Source organism: Jaculus jaculus, chromosome 7 (assembly GCF_020740685.1).
Source record: "Jaculus jaculus isolate mJacJac1 chromosome 7, mJacJac1.mat.Y.cur, whole genome shotgun sequence".
In the NCBI taxonomy this organism is placed as follows: Eukaryota; Metazoa; Chordata; class Mammalia; order Rodentia; family Dipodidae; genus Jaculus; species Jaculus jaculus.
Window position 1 is genome coordinate 148,190,590 of NC_059108.1, and position 17,907 is coordinate 148,208,496.

General features: G+C 48.3%; 1 protein-coding gene across 6 annotated transcripts in view; it reads right to left on the minus strand.

Annotated features, from left to right (window-relative positions):
- The window catches only part of Ppp2r5c (protein phosphatase 2 regulatory subunit B'gamma), a 169,214-nt gene extending 152,415 nt beyond the window's left edge, over positions 1 to 16,799 (minus strand). For 4 of the 6 annotated variants that reach the window (XM_045154876.1, XM_045154875.1, XM_045154880.1 and 1 more), the window contains exon 1: positions 15,985 to 16,047. Coding sequence is in view for 2 of the 6 variants with exons in the window: in XM_045154873.1 (XP_045010808.1) it covers positions 15,985 to 16,047; positions 16,748 to 16,774 (90 nt within the window). In the remaining 4 variants the exon portion in view is untranslated. Of the gene's footprint in view, positions 1 to 15,557; positions 15,638 to 15,984; positions 16,048 to 16,747 lie in introns of those variants that run through there. The other 2 variants (XM_045154873.1, XM_045154874.1) reach the window with 2 other exon arrangements.
- Between the last annotated feature and the right edge of the window lie 1,108 nt (positions 16,800 to 17,907).

Genomic DNA, 17,907 nt, shown 5'->3' on the forward strand with positions numbered 1-17,907 from the left:
ATGCCCATAAAATTGTCATCTAAATAGCTATGTTGATGTCCACAGATTAGTGCAGCTCTCACCTTTGGTCAGAGAAGCTTCTTTTTATGGATGTCAATGGCTAAGGGGACTAAAAACTTATTACAGTGTTGAGAACATGTGACTGCTGAGTACTCAGTGCTGAGAGATTGCTATCACACCGCCAAGGCTCAGGGGACAGTGCGCAAGAGGGGGTGCAAAGAATCCCAGCGCCACCAGATGGGGAGAGTACTGTGGAATGCTGTCTTCCAGGCATGAAGTAAGTGACTGCTGCCTTCATGACTTCACAGCAACTGCTGTTACCTGCACATCTACACTCTGTTGTGGACGGTAGAGAAGGACAAAAATAAAATCAAAGTAGAAGAGGAACTAATTGGAAAGAAAAATGGTTGGAGAAGGGGGACAGGAGACCGGAAAGAATGAAGGAAAGGGAGGGACAAGAGAAGGTAATGGGAAGGGATTATGGTCAAAACACACCATGTACATGTACAAAAACTGTCAAGAAAATAATTTAAAAAGTCAGCTGGGTGTGGTGGCACATGTCTTTATTCTCAGCACTAGGAAGGTTAAAATAGAAGGATCACTGTAAGTTTGAGGCCATCTTGGGCTAAGAGTGAGTTCGAGGTCAGCCTGGGTGAAAGCAAGACTCTGCTTCCAAAAACAAAACAAAAACAGAGGCTGGAGAGATGGCTCGGTGGTTTCAAAATTACTTCCAGGCTGTCAAGACCAGGACCCATATAAAGCCAAATGCACAAAGTAGTGCACGCATCTGGAATTCCTTTCAGAAGCAGGACTCTGGTGTATCTATTCATATATTTAAATATTTCAAAGAACAAAAACAATCTTTGTCAAGAAGTATGATACTTTTTAGCTAGCCGACTTGGGTAAACCTTATGAAGACTTGATTTTTCTTTTCTCACCACTCAGCTGGATTGAAGGGCCTGGAAGGGCTCCTTTATCACTCTGATTTGGTCAGTGAAGTGACAGATTTACCCTTTTTACATCTGGCTCCCTGTTGAGAATTAAGTTCTCAAATGCAGTACTGTTTATCAAACCCAAGTCAGAATAGCCTTCCAAATTCTACCTGTCTACACAGTGAGTGGGTTTCTGGGGGCGGTGCTTAAGGATGATGCTGAGGTGTGCTCAGTGTCTCTGCTGTACTTCCCAGGGCCCAAGGACCTCACACTTCTGGAAGCGTGAAGGAGGGTTCTTGAGAGGAGGAAGTAGAGCCCCCAGTCCCCACGGAGAGGGGAGGCCACGTGCCACCCAGACAGGCCCCGGCTGCACAGTGTTAGGTCCACAGGGAGGAAGAGGAGTGAGCAGCCACTCTCCAAGTCTCTCAGCAGTCCCTGGGCACGGCCACACTTCCTACAGTAGAGGACAAGAAGCAGGGGCATCAGGAAATGGTATGCAGTGGCTAAGATGAGACACTCCAAGCCTAAATGCTTCCCTTCATCTCTACAACCTTCTATGTGGTAGGCAATGCACCTCCTAAATATAGAGTAAAATAAAATCTGGGCAGCAGGTCACGGGTGCAGGCTAGCTTCCACTTTGAAGTTACTCATCTAACTAACAAAGCAAGTCGCTGGCCTTATGGCAAAGCCTCACTCCTTGACATCTTACCACGGAAGGGCTCACTACGCTACACAAGAGGCTCTTTCCCTCACAGAAAGTCTGCAGTTGTAAAACCTCACAGTCAGATGATAGATGCTTATGTGCCACTGGGCAGGCCGAGTCGCTAGACTCTCAATGGCTTCAAGACAGTAGCTGGAGTCAAAGCATGCCTCTAGCTGAGCTAAGAAGAGTTGATTTCAGAGAAGGATCAGCCAAGGGCACTTCTTCTAATGGCTGACCTCACTCGATTCCCTCAGGCCAGGGTAGAACCCACAAGAACCCACCTGTTTTGTAAAATGAAGTAGCTGGAAGCCAGTACCTGCTTGTTTCCCATTGTCTGTGCCTGGGAGCAGCTGTGACACAGACTATGCCAATATTCATGGCCTGCAAAGCCTAGAATCACATTACCGGCCCTTCACAGAAAAGTTGTGTCTAGGCCAACATTTCCTGGTGAATGTGGAAATGGAAAGGAAAAAGAGATGAAGAAAAGGAGAAATTCTCTGATCAAAGCTGAGCACACACTTGTATATGGCAGATCTCTGAGCTCCATTCCTAGGAATAAAAAAGCGAGTGGAGAGCTGTGCCCTCCAGCAGCAGAACGGTTGGGAAATATGTATCACAGAGGTACAGGTGAAAACTCAACCTACGAGCTAGGGGAGTGGGAAGACCTGGCCCCAACAATTCCCACAAGAGGACTTGAGGAACACATATTATAGGGGTCCCCAATAAGAATACACCACAGATGAAACGTGTAGCCATGGATGTTTTGGCCCCCAAAATAAAGACATGCAGGAAACTGTCTGAAAGAATGGGAGGATGTGTGACTTATCTTGGGTCTCTTGAGACTCTTTTCCCATGGAAGAGTACTCATGTGTGCATTTGAAGTACACATGCCCTTTCTCCTATCTCACTCCCTCTTTGTACCTTCTGCTTTCCTCTAATTTCACCTACTTCCTTTTCTTGCCAATTAATGGATCTTCTTTTCCTTTAAAGCCAACATGTGATATTTCATATTATAAAAAGTGAGAGCAAACAAAGCTAAATTAAATTAATTCATATTACAAGTGGTTGTGCAAATACCATTAGGCTCCAAGGCAGTCCTGTCCCAGGGGACTCTGTGGGAAGCTGGAAGTGTCCTGTATCTGCTGGCCAGCAGAATAGCCAGCAGCACATGTGGCTACTGTGCACCTGAAATGTGGCTGACACACCAAAAAACTGTACTTCCAATTTAGTGTCATTAATTTAGGTTGACATGAAGTCACTCCATGTGAACAGCAGCCAACATCTGGTTGGGACAGTTCTATCAAATACCTTCTGAGCTCCTAGGAACTTAAATGTTGCCACTGGGAAAAAACAGCATTTTGTTGGTTCTCAATTTTAGTTTATTTACTTGAGACAGAGACAGAGTGAGAGAGAAAGAGAGGGAAAAAAAAAAGAGAGAGCGGGGGTGGGGGTGGGGGAGACAGAGAATGGGCATTCCAGGGCCTCTAGTCATTGCAAATGAACTCCAGATGCATGCACCACCTTGTGCATCTGGCTTATCTGGGTCCTAGAGACCTGAATCTAGATCCTTTGCCCTTGCAAGCAAGTTCCTTAACTGCTAAGCCATCTCTTCAGCCCTGCCGTATTTTTGAGGTAGGATCTCACTCTAGCCCAGGCTGACCTGGAACTCACTCTATAGTTCCAGGCTGGCTCTGAATTCACAGTGATCCTACTACCTCTGCTTCCTGAGTGCTGGGATTAAAAGTGTGGACCACCATGCCAGGCTAAAAGCAGCATTTGATCAGAAGCAGGTGGTGCGGTGTCTGAAACCAATCCCTTTAGGGCTATGAGTTACCTTAAAACATACAGGAAGAAGATAAGGAGTACCCAATGTGTCTTCACATTAAAGCATGCATTTTTTAAAACATGCTTTTTTTTTTCTTTTTGAGGTAGTCTCTCTAGCCCAGGGTGACCTGGAATTCACTATGTAGTCTCAGGTGAAACTAACATCAATCTTCCTACTTCTGCCTCCCTCCCCAGTGCTGGGATCAAAGGTGTGCGCCACCCCACCTGGCTGAGTTTAACATGGGTTTTAAGTTCTCTGCTCTCCAGCGCCCCCCAGCGGAGAGACAGATGACAATGCAATGCTGGGAAGCAGCTTCCTGCAGTGGTAGTTCTCAAACCTGCCCAAGAAGCCTCTCAACACAATTCACTGATAGGGAAATGCAAGCTGCACCTCTGGTGGATCCCCACCATTAGAATCCTGGAGGCTCTTCTTATCACTGAAATCTTCCAGAGAAGCATTCTTGAGCCTTACAAAGACATCATGTGACCCTGTCTAGCTCCTCCACAAGGCAGGTAAACTGCTCTGTTGTGTGGCAAGGCCGTAATCTGTGTTCACCCTGCAGCTGCCTGAAAGGAACCCTGGGCATGTCAGGGGCTAGCTGACTTCTTACTACTCCTCTAGCGAGCTGTCCTAAGTTGTTGAAGAGAGAAGGAATGCTGGGCTGGAGGGATGGCTTAGCACTTGAGGTGTTTGCCTGCAAAGCCAAAGGACCCAGGTTTGATTCCCCAGGACCCACGTAAGCCAGATACACATGCATGCCTTTGGAGTTCGTTTGCAGTGGCTGGAGACCCTGGCACACCCATTCTCTCCTATCTCCTGCCCTCTTTCTGTCAAATAAGTAAAATAAAAATAAAATATTAAAAAAAGAGAGAAGGAATGGTGACTGGTGGGTTTGCACCCTTTAACTACCACTACTTGCCCCACCCCTACCTCACAGACCTAGTCTGTGTCTGCTTCGGAGCCAGTTCCAAGATCCAGCAGGTACTTCCATGAGACTGTCCCATCAGGTCCCCCTGTACTCACAAGAGACAGGATCAGGCTGAATGGGGGACAAGAAACTGCCAAGGACAACTGTGCAGAAGTGAGAGGAACACGCATCATGAAGAATGCAAATGGCTAGCACTCAAGCTCCCAACAGGTTGGGACTGCCTGATTCCTTTATCCTCCCAACCCTCAACAAAATGCCTGAGACCAGCGACACTTGGGACAGCAGCCTAGCCATCATATTAGCTACCGACCACCCACATATCTAAGCAAGAAAGTGCTTCTAACTGCTGAGCCATCTCTCTAGCCCCATATGTATGCATGTATGTATGCTTGTACATACATGTCTATCATCTATCTATCCACCCATCCATACTGCTTCTGGGCTGGAGAGATGGCTTAGCGGTTAAGCGCTTGCCTGTGAAGCCTAAGGACCCTGGTTTGAGGCTCGGTTCCCCAGGTCCCACGTTAGCCAGATGCACAAGGGGGCGCACGCGTCTGGAGTTTGTTTGCAGAGGCTGGAAGCCCTGGTGCGCCCATTAAAAAAAAAAAAAACTGCTTCTCAGCCTTTTGGCTAAAATGAAATATACTATCTATCTTATAAGATACATTAAAAGTATGTGTAACTTAGAAATATTCCCCACAAGCCAGGCGTGGTGGTGCATGACTTTAATCCCAGCACTCCAGAGGCAGAGATGGGAGGATTGCCATGAGTTCGAGACCACCTGAACTACATAGTGAATTCCAGGTCAGCCTGGGCTAGAGTGCAACCCTACCTCAAAAAAACAAAAAAAAGGGAAGGGAGTTAATGGGGGGGGTATTGTATATACGTAAGTAGAAGAACAGATTAATGGGAGTGAAAAGGCCCAAGTGAAGTCAGGGGAAGAGACAGAGTAAAAGAAATGTGGAGCGAGGGCTAATCAAAATCTAAGAGGATATAAATAAATTACATGGAAACTTACTGTTTTGGACAATGGAACACTCAGGAGCCATAAGATTGTTACTAGAAAATTTTCAGTGCCAAGTATGGGATACCTTCCAGTTAGCTGTTGGCCAGGGAGGTCCCTGAGGCCGCCAAAATATTACAGGCCATTGCCGAGGCCCTTGGTTTCCCGCCAGGAATAGATGGTAAGACCCTACTGCTGAAAACTCCACATACTTGGGCTGCAAGGTCACTGAGAAATCCTTCTGGAACTGAGCTGATAACATCCTCCATGTAGACAAGTTGAAAGAAAGCTGGAAAAAGCCACGCTGCATGCAGTTCAATGGGAGAAAGAGAGAAATCACCAGTGAAGATGCTCAACAGTGGACACTTGACCTTGAGATGACTCAGAAGGCATCATGGTGCTGGAAAGAAGTGACAAGAATGTTCAGCACTGCAATATCTCTAACACATCTTCCAAGGCTCAGAGTCCATTGTGGAAGAGGTGGCGGAAAGAATCTAAGAGCCAAAGGAAGGGTAGGACTCCTTACAACATGCTCCTCCAGACACAAAATGGCCTGGATATCCATGACCTCACAGTGCCTGACACTACCTACACAAGACCATCATAATAGGAGGAAAAGATGATGACATAAATAGAGAGACTGATTGAGAGGGGGAGGGGATCTGATGGAGAATGGAGTTTCAAAGGGGAAAGTGGGGGGGGAGGGCATTACCATGGGATATTGTTTACAATCATGGAAGTTGTTAATAAAATAATAATAGTAATGAATAAAATAATAAATGAAAACAACAAAAAAGAAAAAATTAAATTTAAATTAAGAAACACAAAGCACTGAAGGCGAGGGACACGCTCAGTGGCTAAGAGCTTGCCATACAGATGAGAATCTGAGAAAGCCTGATTCACCCTGAGCTGGATACCCAGCACCCATGTAAACAGCTGGGCAGGGCCACACACCTGTAAGCCCAGCACATGGGGAATGGGGACAGTGGAATTTCTGGGGTTCCTGGTCAGCCAGCTTGACTGAAATCAGAGCTCTGGGTTCAGTTAGAGACTCTGTCTCAAGGAAAAACAGGAGGAGCATAAAAGAGAGGGACACCTAATGTCCTCTCTGGCTTCTGTGCACAAGCAACAGACCCATCCATCTGCATATATACATGCATACACACACATATTACATACTGTACATATTTGAAAAGGAAAAAAGAAAAGAAATACAAAGTACCAAAGACTACTGGGAAACATATTTCAGTGGAAATTTCACTATGCCAGGCTTTGGATGAAAATGGGAAACTATTTTGTTTTTTAGCCTCTGATGTTTTTGGCAGGATCTTTCAAGTTATTGTTATTGTTGACGTTAGGCATTGTAACTGCAGCCTTGTTCTAGGCAATGCTCTACCACAGAACTACTCCCCAGCCCTCTTTTACTAGGTTCTTGAGTCTATCCCTTTTTTTCTACTAGAAAGTTAAAGTAAACAAAAAACATTATATTTCTTAAAACTTTCACAAGACATTAGAACAAAGTCCTATGCATCAGGTGTGACCAAGTAAAGGTCTTAAGTAGCATGATCATCTGGGTTAGTATAATGTCATTTATTTATTTGAAGATGACTTAAACAAAAACATTTTATTTGCAAGCAGTGTGAGAGAGACAGGAAGGGAGGGAGGGAGAGAATGGAGGTGCCAGGTCCTCTAGCCAATGCAAATGAACTCCAGATGAATGCACCCCATTGTGCATCTGGCTTTATGCAGGTACTGAGGAATAGAACCCCGTTCATTTGGGTTTGCGGGCAAGCACCTTCACTGCTGAGCCATCTCTCTAGCCCCAGAAGATTTTTTTTTTTGTGGGGGGGCTTCTAGGTAGGGTTTCACTCTAGCCCAGGCTGACCTGGAATTCACTATGTTGTCTCAGGGTGGCCTTGAACTCATGGCGATCCTCACACCTTTGTCTCCTGAGTGCTGGGATTAAAGGTGTGCGCCACCATCCCTGACTCAGAAGACGGCTTAAAAATTATTTATTTATTTACTTGAGACAGAGAGAGACAGAGAGACAAAGCAGCAGACATAGGGGAAGGGACAGGTACGCGAGGGCCTCCTGCCACTACAAACACACACCAGACTCATGCCACCTTGAGCATCCAGCTTTATATGGGTCCTGGGGAATCAAACCCAGGCTGTCAAGTTTGTAAGAAAACACCTTTACCAGGCTGGAGAAATGGCTTAGCGGTTAAGTGCTTGCCTGTGAAGCCTAGGGGCCCCGGTTCGAGGCTTGATTCCCCAGGACCCACGTTAGCCAGATGCACAAGGGGGCGCACGTGTCTGGAGTTCGTTTTCAACAGCTGGAGGCCCTGGCGCGCCCATTCTCTATCTATCTGCCTCTTTCTCTCTCTGTCTGTCATTCTCAAATAAATAAAATAAACAAATAAAAAAAGAAAACACCTTTACCACTGAGTCATCTCTCCATCCCACCATTTTTTTAAAAAATAAGTAATACTGAATGAAAATTCTGCACTGAAATGCCATTGGGGCTCAAAAAGGTAACGAACAGTCTTCAAGTAAAAAGTTATTTTTCTAATTTACCTTATCAGAAAAGTAAGCAGCTTCACTAACTTGAAGCATTTCCCCTGCCTCCTTTTTCCCCCCTGAACACTGTTTATCTGTGTTCTGCTGCTATAGACCAAACCCAGGGCTGTTCTTGCTAAGCAAGTGCTCTACCACTGAGCTAAGTCCCCAACCCCCTGAACACTATTTAAATCCACCAACCAAGTATTTCCTGACCTTAGGTCCTAATTCAAAGACTGTGAGGGAGAAGGGAATCATGTTAAACCACTGTTCTCAGGGCTTCATGCAGTTAGCAATGCAAACCATGAGTGAGTAAAGGTGACTCAAGACAGTGTGTACAAATAACTGATAACAGCCAGTAGTTACCACCCGTTAGGTTCAAAGTGTCCAGTAACAGAAAAGCTTCCCTTGAATTTCAGAACAGAAGGATTTGAGTTGCTAACAAGATACAGAATTTGGTCTGCAGAGGGAGTGAAAGGTGTTTGAGCACATGCATCCACAGAAGTGTGTCAAGGGCCACAAATGGGGTCCTTCAGATGCTTCCAGGGGCCCAGGGAGTCAAACTGTCCTCATGACAACACTTGGACATGGCTGATCATGCTCTTTCATGTGGAGCTTCTTATCGGCCACACACGCGACATCCAAATGCAATGAATATAGACAAAGACAGCCAAAGAGAACTGCAGAACCACAGAGTAATGCCCTGCTTTTGGTGAATTTGAAAAAACAATAATTCATAGCGTCGGAGAGATTGCTCAATAAAGGTGTATGCTTGCAAAGCCTTCTGGTCCTGATTCAATTACCCAGCCCCGTGTAAAGCCAGGTGCAAAAATGCGGCATTCTACAGTGACAAGAAATGCTGGGCTGCGCACATGCGTGTGCACATACACACGTGTGCCCATGCGCACATGTGAGTAAATAAATAAAAATCCGGGTTTTAAAGTTATTTTCAGCTACACATGGTGGCATACACCTTTAATTCCAGCACTCGAGAGGCTGAGGAGGATCTCCAGTTCAAGGCTATCCTGAAGCTAAGAGTAAATTCCAGGTCAGCGTGGGCTAGAGTGAGACCTTACCTTGAATAGAAAAAGTTATTTTCATACAAAGGTTATCTATGTTAATATAAGGAATACTATTGCTATTATTAGCCGAATTAATGAATATTTAAAATTTCAGCTTTTGTTTCTCATATAAAAATATGGGTTGCTATATAACCCACTACACACAAGCAGTTGGGTTCTTGGTGCTGTGAAGAGTATAAAGGAGCCACCCCCTTTGTCTGGGCACGCTGCTCTACATGGATGCACACCCAGGGCGTCTGTGGAGGTGCTCTGGAGGTGCGTGCACTCCAGTGCAGTGGCCAGACTGCCCCTAGAAGGTGCCAGGGCCAAGGTGACTATCCTGACAGCACAGGACCCAGAACATCCCCTAACCAACTCTATCTGGCCAGGTGTAGCCAAGGTGGAGACTGAGCAGAGGGAATCTGTTTTAGTTACTTTCTCATTGCTGGGACACAACACCTGATCGTAAGCAACTTGAGAAAGGGAAAGGTTTATTTTTGGCCTTGTCTCTAGGGGCAGTTTCCTGCTGGGGAAGCCTGCTCCTCACAACAGCAAGCAAGAAGCAGAGAGAGAACAGGAAGTGGCTCTGGGCTAAAAAAAAAATCTCAAGGCCCACCCCATGGCCCACTTCCTCAGGCTTGCTCCTCCTCCTAAAGGTTGGTTCCACATCTGCCAAACAGCACCACCAGCTGGGGACCATTCAAACCCATGAGCCCAGGGGAGACATTTTATATTCAAACCAGTGTGGGCAGGACTGAGAGTTGGAGGAGCTGCTTAAGGAAGAGCCGCGTCCTTGGGTGCGACCCCAGGGGCAGTCAGCAGAGGGCAGCACCTCCTAACCATTCCCAAGCTCTCCCACCCGTTGCTGTGCAGCCATGTTTCTATGTACCTGAGCTCTGGACAAGGGTCATAGGCCCAAGAAGATCCAACCAAGGAGAGGAACTTAAAGTTGGGGGTTCTTTTTCTGACATAATTACACCTGACTTTCAACAAGGGCGTTTGCTGTTTTGAGGCAGGGTCTCACTCTACGCCAGGCTAACTCACACCTCTGTAGCCCAGTGGCCTTAAACTCACTGAGATATTCCTAGCTCAGCCTCCCAAGTACTGGGGCTAAAGGAGTGTGACTACAACACCCAGCCCAGCAAGGGTTTTTCACATAGTACTTCTTTGGTCCACTCTGGGTTTCACTGGATGGAGTTCACTGAAGGTCTCAGAGAAATAATATGCTGAAAGAATGATGCAAACAGGGCAAGGGAGGCCAAAGCAGAAGCCTAATGCTCAAAAGTGAGCCAGCAGATGGAGACACTGGCTTTCCCATAGCGGGGTTCACGTGGTCATGGACTGTACAGCTCTCCTCAAAGCATTCTCATTGTTCTCTTTCAACTTACTCCGAAGACTACTGCTCCAGAGCCAGTGAACCAAAGTCTAAAACTAAGGCTGGGAAGACGGCTTGTTGTTTGATAAATCACTTGTCATACAAGTACCTGAGTTCGGAGCCCCAGATGCCACATAAAAGCCAGGAGCTATGATGAGTTTACATAAACCCAGCATGTCTAAGGTAGGATGGGAGACAGAATTTTCCAGCCAGTGGGTCTGTGACAGTCCTTGCCTCGAGGAGGAAGGTGAGGAGTGACATTTGAAAGTCATCTTCTGACCTCCATAATATGCAGTGGCACAAATCTGCACTAAGACACATGAATATGCGCACACACATACACAAAAAATAAATAAAAAAGAAAATCCAAAATAATTTTGAAAAGATGTTTTCATAAAAATTTACTTAAGCTGGGTGTAGTGGTGCACACCTTTAATCCCAGCACTTGGGAGGCAGAGGTAAGAGGATCACTGTGAGTTCGAGGCCACCCTGAGACTACATAGTGAATTCCAGGTCATCCTGGACCAGAGTGAGACCCTACCTCGGGGGAAAAAAAAATTACTTAACATGTAAGGGCTGTTATTTGGTTTAAAGAAAAAATGATTTGTGTGTGTATAAGCGCACATATGATACAACATACATGTGGCGGTCAGAGGACCTTTCACCTTGTATGAGACAAGGTCTCTCTCAGTGTTTTGCTGCTAGGAAGGCCAGACTAGCTGGTCTGTGAACTTTACAATTCTCCTGACTCTGCCTCCCACTGCTGTGGGTGCACAGGAATTACAAATCCTAACGTCTGCTACTGTGCTCAGCTTTACATGGGTGCCAGGGATCTGAACTCTAGTTGGCAGGCTTGGAAAGCAAACACCTTTAACCAGTGATTTTATATTTTCAGGGGCTTTGTTTGTCTGTTTCATTCCAGGCCAGCCTCAAACTCAGTGATCCTACCTCTGCCTTCTGAATGCTGGGATCAAAGGTGTGTGCCACCATACCTGGCCAGTTTTTACTTTCTTTCTTTCTTTTTTTTTGAGGGGGGGAGTGTTTTGAGGTAGGGTCTCACTGTAGCCCAGGCTGACCTGGAATTCACTATGTAGTCTCAGGGTGGCCTCGAACTCACAGAGATCCTCCTACCTCTGCCTCCTGAGTGCTGGGATTAAAGTGTATGCCACCACGGCCAGCTCCAGTTTTCACTTCTAATTTATAAAGCAAGACTATCACTTAGGACAATGTAACCCTATGCAGGTGTAAGTCTTGACCGCCCTTGCTCTAGAACAATGGGTGGGGAGCACGAAAGGGAAGGGCAATGGAATGTAAAGGGACAATTATAAAAAGAAATTATTCCCAAAGAAGATATCGGAACAAGCTACCAAATCCAAGGGAGGATTGCTCATGTTTCTTTTTCTTTATTTTTATTTTATTTTTTGGCTTTTCCGAGGTAGGGTCTCGCTCTAGCCCAGGCTGACCTGGAATTCACCACGTTGTCTCAGAGTGGCTTTGAACTCATGCCATTCCTCCTCCCTCTACCTTCTGAGTGCTGGGATTAAAGGCGTGCACCACCACACCTGGCTTTGATTGCTCAGGTTTGTTTTCAGCAACACATGTTACATAAGAGTTGCTGTAGAGCCTAACAAAACTAAGCTGGGCTGGAGATGTAAAATACATGAACAGAGAGTAATATTCAAACCAACTTTAATGTGCTAAAAACAAATCACTTTACAGAAAGCATCAACACTTTAGAATGTAACTGGACACAGTACACAGACTTAAAGACAGAACAAAACAAAACAGCAACATCATCCTATGGTCTCATCCTACAGAATGAACTTGAGCATCCCAGGACAATTCAGGATTTTAAATATCCATAAAATGTGCCTAGTCATGTTCCCACAGATCTGAATGCTGCTGAGAACAGCTGCTTAAAAATGTGTCCTGTCACTCTCCGCAATGCTTTCCAACTTCAAGTGACCCAGGAGCCCAGTTGTGGCCTTGCTCATTAAAGATTCACTACAAAATAAACCTGCAGCTAATACCAAACAGAAGTTCTTTTCCTTTTTTCTCTTCCATTTTTTGGTTGTTTTGGAGTGTGAGTAGTCATGTGTGGCATGGCATGTGCATGCAGAGGCCAGAGGAGACTGTCAGGTGTCCCCTCTTATTGTTCAACCACTTGTTTCCTTGAGGCCGAGTCCCTCTCTGATTCCAAAACTTGCTATTTTCAGGAACCCTAGTGATTCTCTGGTCTGCATTCCCCACAGGATGAGGGTCACAGCTGAGTGTGGCCAGCCGTTTATGCGGTGCTTGGGAATCACGTTCGGGTGGTCTCAGGTCCCCTCAGGCCCTCATGCTTGTGTAGAAGCCATCTCTCCTGTCCCTGGATGGAAAATTGTATTTCCAGGACACACAGACAAGTCGTGTGTGTGTGTGCACGTGTGACTGTGTGCATATATGCGTGTTCACATGCTGTGGGTACATGTGAACGTGTGTGGAAGCCAGAGGCTGACACTGGGACTCTTCCTTCCTTGTCCTTACTGGGACAAAGTCTCTCGCTGAGCTCAGAGCTCATTCACTCCGACTAGCAAGCCGGCCTGACTGGGTCTGTCTCCAAAGTGCTGGAGTGACAGGCACACGTTGCCATGTGTGGCATTTACTTGGGTGCTAGGGATCTGAGCTCAAGTCCGCATGCTTGCATGGTAAGCTCCTTACCAACTGAGCCCTAACCTCAGTCTCCAACAAGTCAAATCTTAAGATTCTACTTGAAAGAGAAGGAAAACAATGTAGCAGTGTGTTATTAAAGAAGAAATTTCCAGAGGAAGGCAAAAATTGACCAGCAGCACTGGCCACCTTCAATAGCATCTGCTTACATGGACAGTACATCTTGCCACATCTTAGCAGCGAGGTGACAGGCCACACAAATGGAGGGCATCACTCATGGCAAGCAGACATCCCATTGGTGGGTGGTTTAACTCTCCAACCTCCCGGCTGGAAGACTGTGCGCTGTGCCAGGCCATCTTTTACTCCAGGACTTTGTCTTCCTTACGAAAAACCTGGGCCAGCAAATGTTCCCACGTCCTAACCAGAGCGTGTTCTGAGACATAAGCAGCTTGGTTGTCGTCTTCTTGTGAGGCTAGGCGACTGACAGCCTGGCTCTGATTACAAGGACTCTCCACACACTTTAGTCTATTAAGTCAACTACAGGCTAACTTTTCTCTGCTAGAATTACTTTCCAAACTTACTTTCTTTCTTTCCTTCCTTCCTTCCTTCCTTCCTTCCTTCCTTCCTTCCTTCCTTCCTTCCTTCCTTCTTTCTTTCTTTCTTTCTTTTTTTTGGTTTTCCAAGGTAAAGTCTCACTCTAGCACAGGCTGACCTGGAATTCACTATGTAGTCTCAGGGTGGCCTTGAACTCAGGGTAATCCTACCTCTGCCTCCTGAGTGCTGGGATTAAAGGCGTGCGCCACCACACCCGACTTACTTCCCAAACCATCTGACAGCTCAGCCCTCCCTGAGCGCTTGCCCTGCACATTGCTCCAGGATGTGATAACTGTCCACTGAGAGAGGCACTTTCATGGGGTAAAGTGAGCAACTGCTGCTTATGAAGGTGACATGATATTAGAAAGGCTTGAAAAGTAACAAGGGAATAGCAAGCCTATTTAAATTGCTCAGGTTAAAATATTCAAGTTCAGAGTAAGAAGAAAAGCATATGCAATAATGGGATCATTCACTTGCGTGAGTCAACCCTATTTGGTAAGTGGGTGGAACTAGAAGGGGAGAAATGAGCTGAAAACTGAGGGGAGGAAAACTATGATCAGAGAGAGTAAGGGTCAACTCAAAGTTCAGTGCCTCAATTTGTATTCCTGCAAGACAATTTACACAGTAATCTGTCATGGTTAGTATGCCATGTTGCCTCAGGTGTCCTTAGGAAGTAGTGAAGTGCCCAACATTTCAGTGTTTTTCAGTGGTACTTTCAAGCTCTGTGGCTCCAGCTCTTAGACAGTAGCACTAGAAAAAATATAAAAAGACAAGTGGGGCATCACACTCAAGACACTGCAGGCCATACTCAAGAGTCCTCCTTAACTGATAGTTCAAGACCCCAATCCACCTCACACATTTTTACATAAGCAGTGTTTTTGGTATCATTGAATTGGGATGGATTTTTCTGGTTCAAACTGAACATTATCCATCCTTATATTAAGATTCTTTCTGATTAATTAGAATAAATGAAACATATGCATTGATATTTCTTTATGACCCTCAGAGTAAGGACATAGAAATATGTCACTAAGAAACATCTGGAAAGCAGTAGGAAGCCTGAGAAGTTTTAATGAAAAAGCAACCAACCAAAAATAAAAACATAAAAGCGTGCAGTGTCTACGCCTGCACAGCAACATCTGTTCTAAAATCCACCCAAAAGGAAACCCTGGATAAGCAAGTCAGCTCCAAGAGCGCCACTGGACAACTGCACTACTTGCTGGAAAGAAAGGGCAGAGAAAGCCTGGAGCAAATGATCCTAACTTGGAATTTAAGGAATCTTTTGCAGTCAAATGCTCTTCCACTGAGCTATATACCTCCTGAAGGAACCTTTTGGATTTCTGCTTTCTGCTCTTGCTCTAGGGAGGGCAACAAATTTGCCAGGATGAACCACCTGCTTCAGAGGGAGGCAGGCTTGGGGCACAATGAGAAGGGAAAGAACTTGGGGCTTACCAAAAAAAATAATAATAATACTAAAAATAAAATAAAAAGAATAAGTGTACTGTCGATTACCAACAGTTAATTGTTTCCCAGAAGAATTTAACGCATTCTCATGTGGTTGTTGGAAGGGGTTTAAGGAGCACATCATGCTGTCTGTGTTGAGACCTAAAAGCACCAGATTGGGGAAGTGACACTGGGGTAAGCAGCTTTTAGGGACCTACTGATTCAACACCGGGCCCACAGAGCTCCTGATCCTGAGCCTAGTTCCACAATTAGTCACAGGAAAAAAAAGGCAGAAGGAAAGTGGTGACTCTGCAAATCCCCCGCAAGGCACAAGTGTGTCAAGGAACACAGATCCCACCAGAGTGGCCAAAGGGGCATCCCAGCTGTTCCCGACATGAACCCAAAGCCAGGAAGCAAGAAGAGCCAGAACTTAGCAACAGGGATAGAAGGGAAGAGAAATAGAAAACTGGAGGAAAATACTCAACCAGATCCATCAAAAACACCAGCACAAGGGAGCAGGCATCAGGAGAAAAAAGAAGCTTGTCCAGGACACCAGCTGCAGAGACTGTGCCAAGCAAAACAAGGGTGTCAGAAAGGAGCCACTGAGAAAGCCACATGGCAACTTGCATAGGAGGGGGCAGGACGCTAAAGCTAAAAGGAACAGAAACTCCAGTTGGAGGCTTTATTAAGATCAATGTACACAGGAGGGCATACAGGTTCGAGGGTCACAGATAGCACAACTTGGATGAAATCACTGTTTTTCCAAAGTGGAAAAAACTACCTAAGTAACAACACCACACAAAAAAAGCCTCATGCAGGGATAGATTTTAGAAGACCCTGGATTTTATTAACCTCAGTTTTAAAGTCCTAGATTAAAAGCTGTTCGTGATAAAAGTATCCGAGGGTAGTTACCTCTGATTCTGTGTCTTGTCCTTCTTTAGAACTTTTCCCACTTTTCCCGGCTTTTACTGTTTCCTGGGAAGCATTAATGAAGAGCAATTAGTCTCAACTTTTAGACTGCTAAACATCAGACCAACCCAATGCAGTTTCAAAACTGATTTATGTAATTTAGAGCTGGTGGTTTCAGTGCATGCCAGAGGAAATCCACACCATACATACCGTTTAAAGATACAAAATAGTGGAGGCTACCCTCCACCCTAGCCTAGTTTTCTCTTCATTTTCTTACTTCGTATCCGAGCTTGAAAACTTCAAGCAGAAACCCAGATACAGCCGATTTTTGCACGGTGCATTCCAGGCCTTTGCAAAGCACCACAGCCCATCCTCTTTTTCCTTCCCACCCAGTGAGTGAGGGTTTCTGGGGCGAGCCTGAAGCGCTACAGAGCTCCACCTGAATTCGTCAAAAACATACCCCAGCACCCCAGCAGATGCAACGCCACACTCCGCACACGGGCGCCGCCGCCGCCGCCGCCGCCACCCGGCGCGATGACAGCACCGCCGAGCCCCGGCGCGTCCCGGTCCCGGTCCCGCCCCGCGCAATCCTGCCCGCGTCCGGGGTCCCTCCGGGGCGCCTGCAGCCCGAGCCCGCCGTCGAGGCGGCCCGGCCACCCGGCGCTCCCCGCCCCCACCCGCCGTCCCCGGGGGCCCCCGGCCGGGGGTCTCGCCGCGACACCGCCCGATCCCGGCCGTGCCCGGCGTCCCGGGGCCCCAGACTCACTTTCTCCTTCTTGTTTTTATTCGGCATGGCTGGAGCGGGCCGCCGCCGCCGCCGCCGCCGCCCGCCCCCGCCGCAGCAGCGCCCCCGGCCCGGCCGTCGCGCCGCCCCGGCCGCCGCCGCCGCCGCCGCCGCCGCTGCCGCCGCCCGGGGACTGAGTCGCTCGTTCGCTCTCGCTTCCCCTTTTCCAGGCTCCCAGAGGCTGCGGCGGCCGCGGCGGCGGCGGCGGCGGCGGCGGCGGCAGCAGCGGCGGCGGCGGCGGCGTCTCTCCGCCCCTCTCCCGGCCGGCCCCGCCTCCGCGCCTGTGCCCGCCCCATCCTGCCCCCACGCCGCCCTCGCCCGCCCCGACCCCGCAACGCCGCCCTGCCATTGGCCAACGCCGCGTCACGTGCCCTAACGCTCCGCCGCGTCGCCCCGCCCCCTGCGCGGCTGGCCCCGCCCCCTGGCCGCCGCCGCGTCCTCGCGCGTCGGGGCCTGGCGGCGTGAGCGTGAGAGGCCGGGGCGGGCAGAGTGTGGGCCGCTGCGGGGAGCGGGCTGCCGTTGCCGGGGCGGGGCGGAGCAGACGCCGAGGGAGCGGCGGCCCCCGGCGCGGCCGAGGTGCACCGCCGCGACCCTCCGCGGAAGGAAGGCGACCCGCTCTGGCATCGCCCTGGCCGGGCGGAGGCGGCGGGTGCTCGGTGCTGCACGTGGGGCGTCGCGGAGGCCCGAAACCGCGCGAGCGGCGGTTTCCCGGGCCCGGCCCCGCGCCCCTCCTCGTCCGCCGCCTCGAGAGCTCCGAGGAAGCGCGTTTTCCCAGGGAGGAAGCCTGACTTTCCCACGCACTTCTCCCGCGGCGCGCACCCCGAACAGCGGGGGTGCCAAGGACCGGCCGGGCCGGGCCGGGCCGCGGCTCGGCGCTGGGGAGGAAGACGCCGGGCGTGACCGACGCCAGGCGCAGCAGCACCCTCAGGCCTGCGGGCTGCCCCCGGGAGCCCGGGTCTGGGACCCGCTAGACGGCCGTCTAGGCGCACTAGCACGCCGCTGCCTCCTTGCCCCAAGACGTCTTACAGTCGCTGTTTCCTTAGGCCCTGGGTGTTCTCCCCCCTCCCTCTCTCTCTCAAATGCCAGGCTAGGGTTCGGGGGATGGCTCAGTGGATAACGTGCTTGCAACTCTAGCCTTAGTA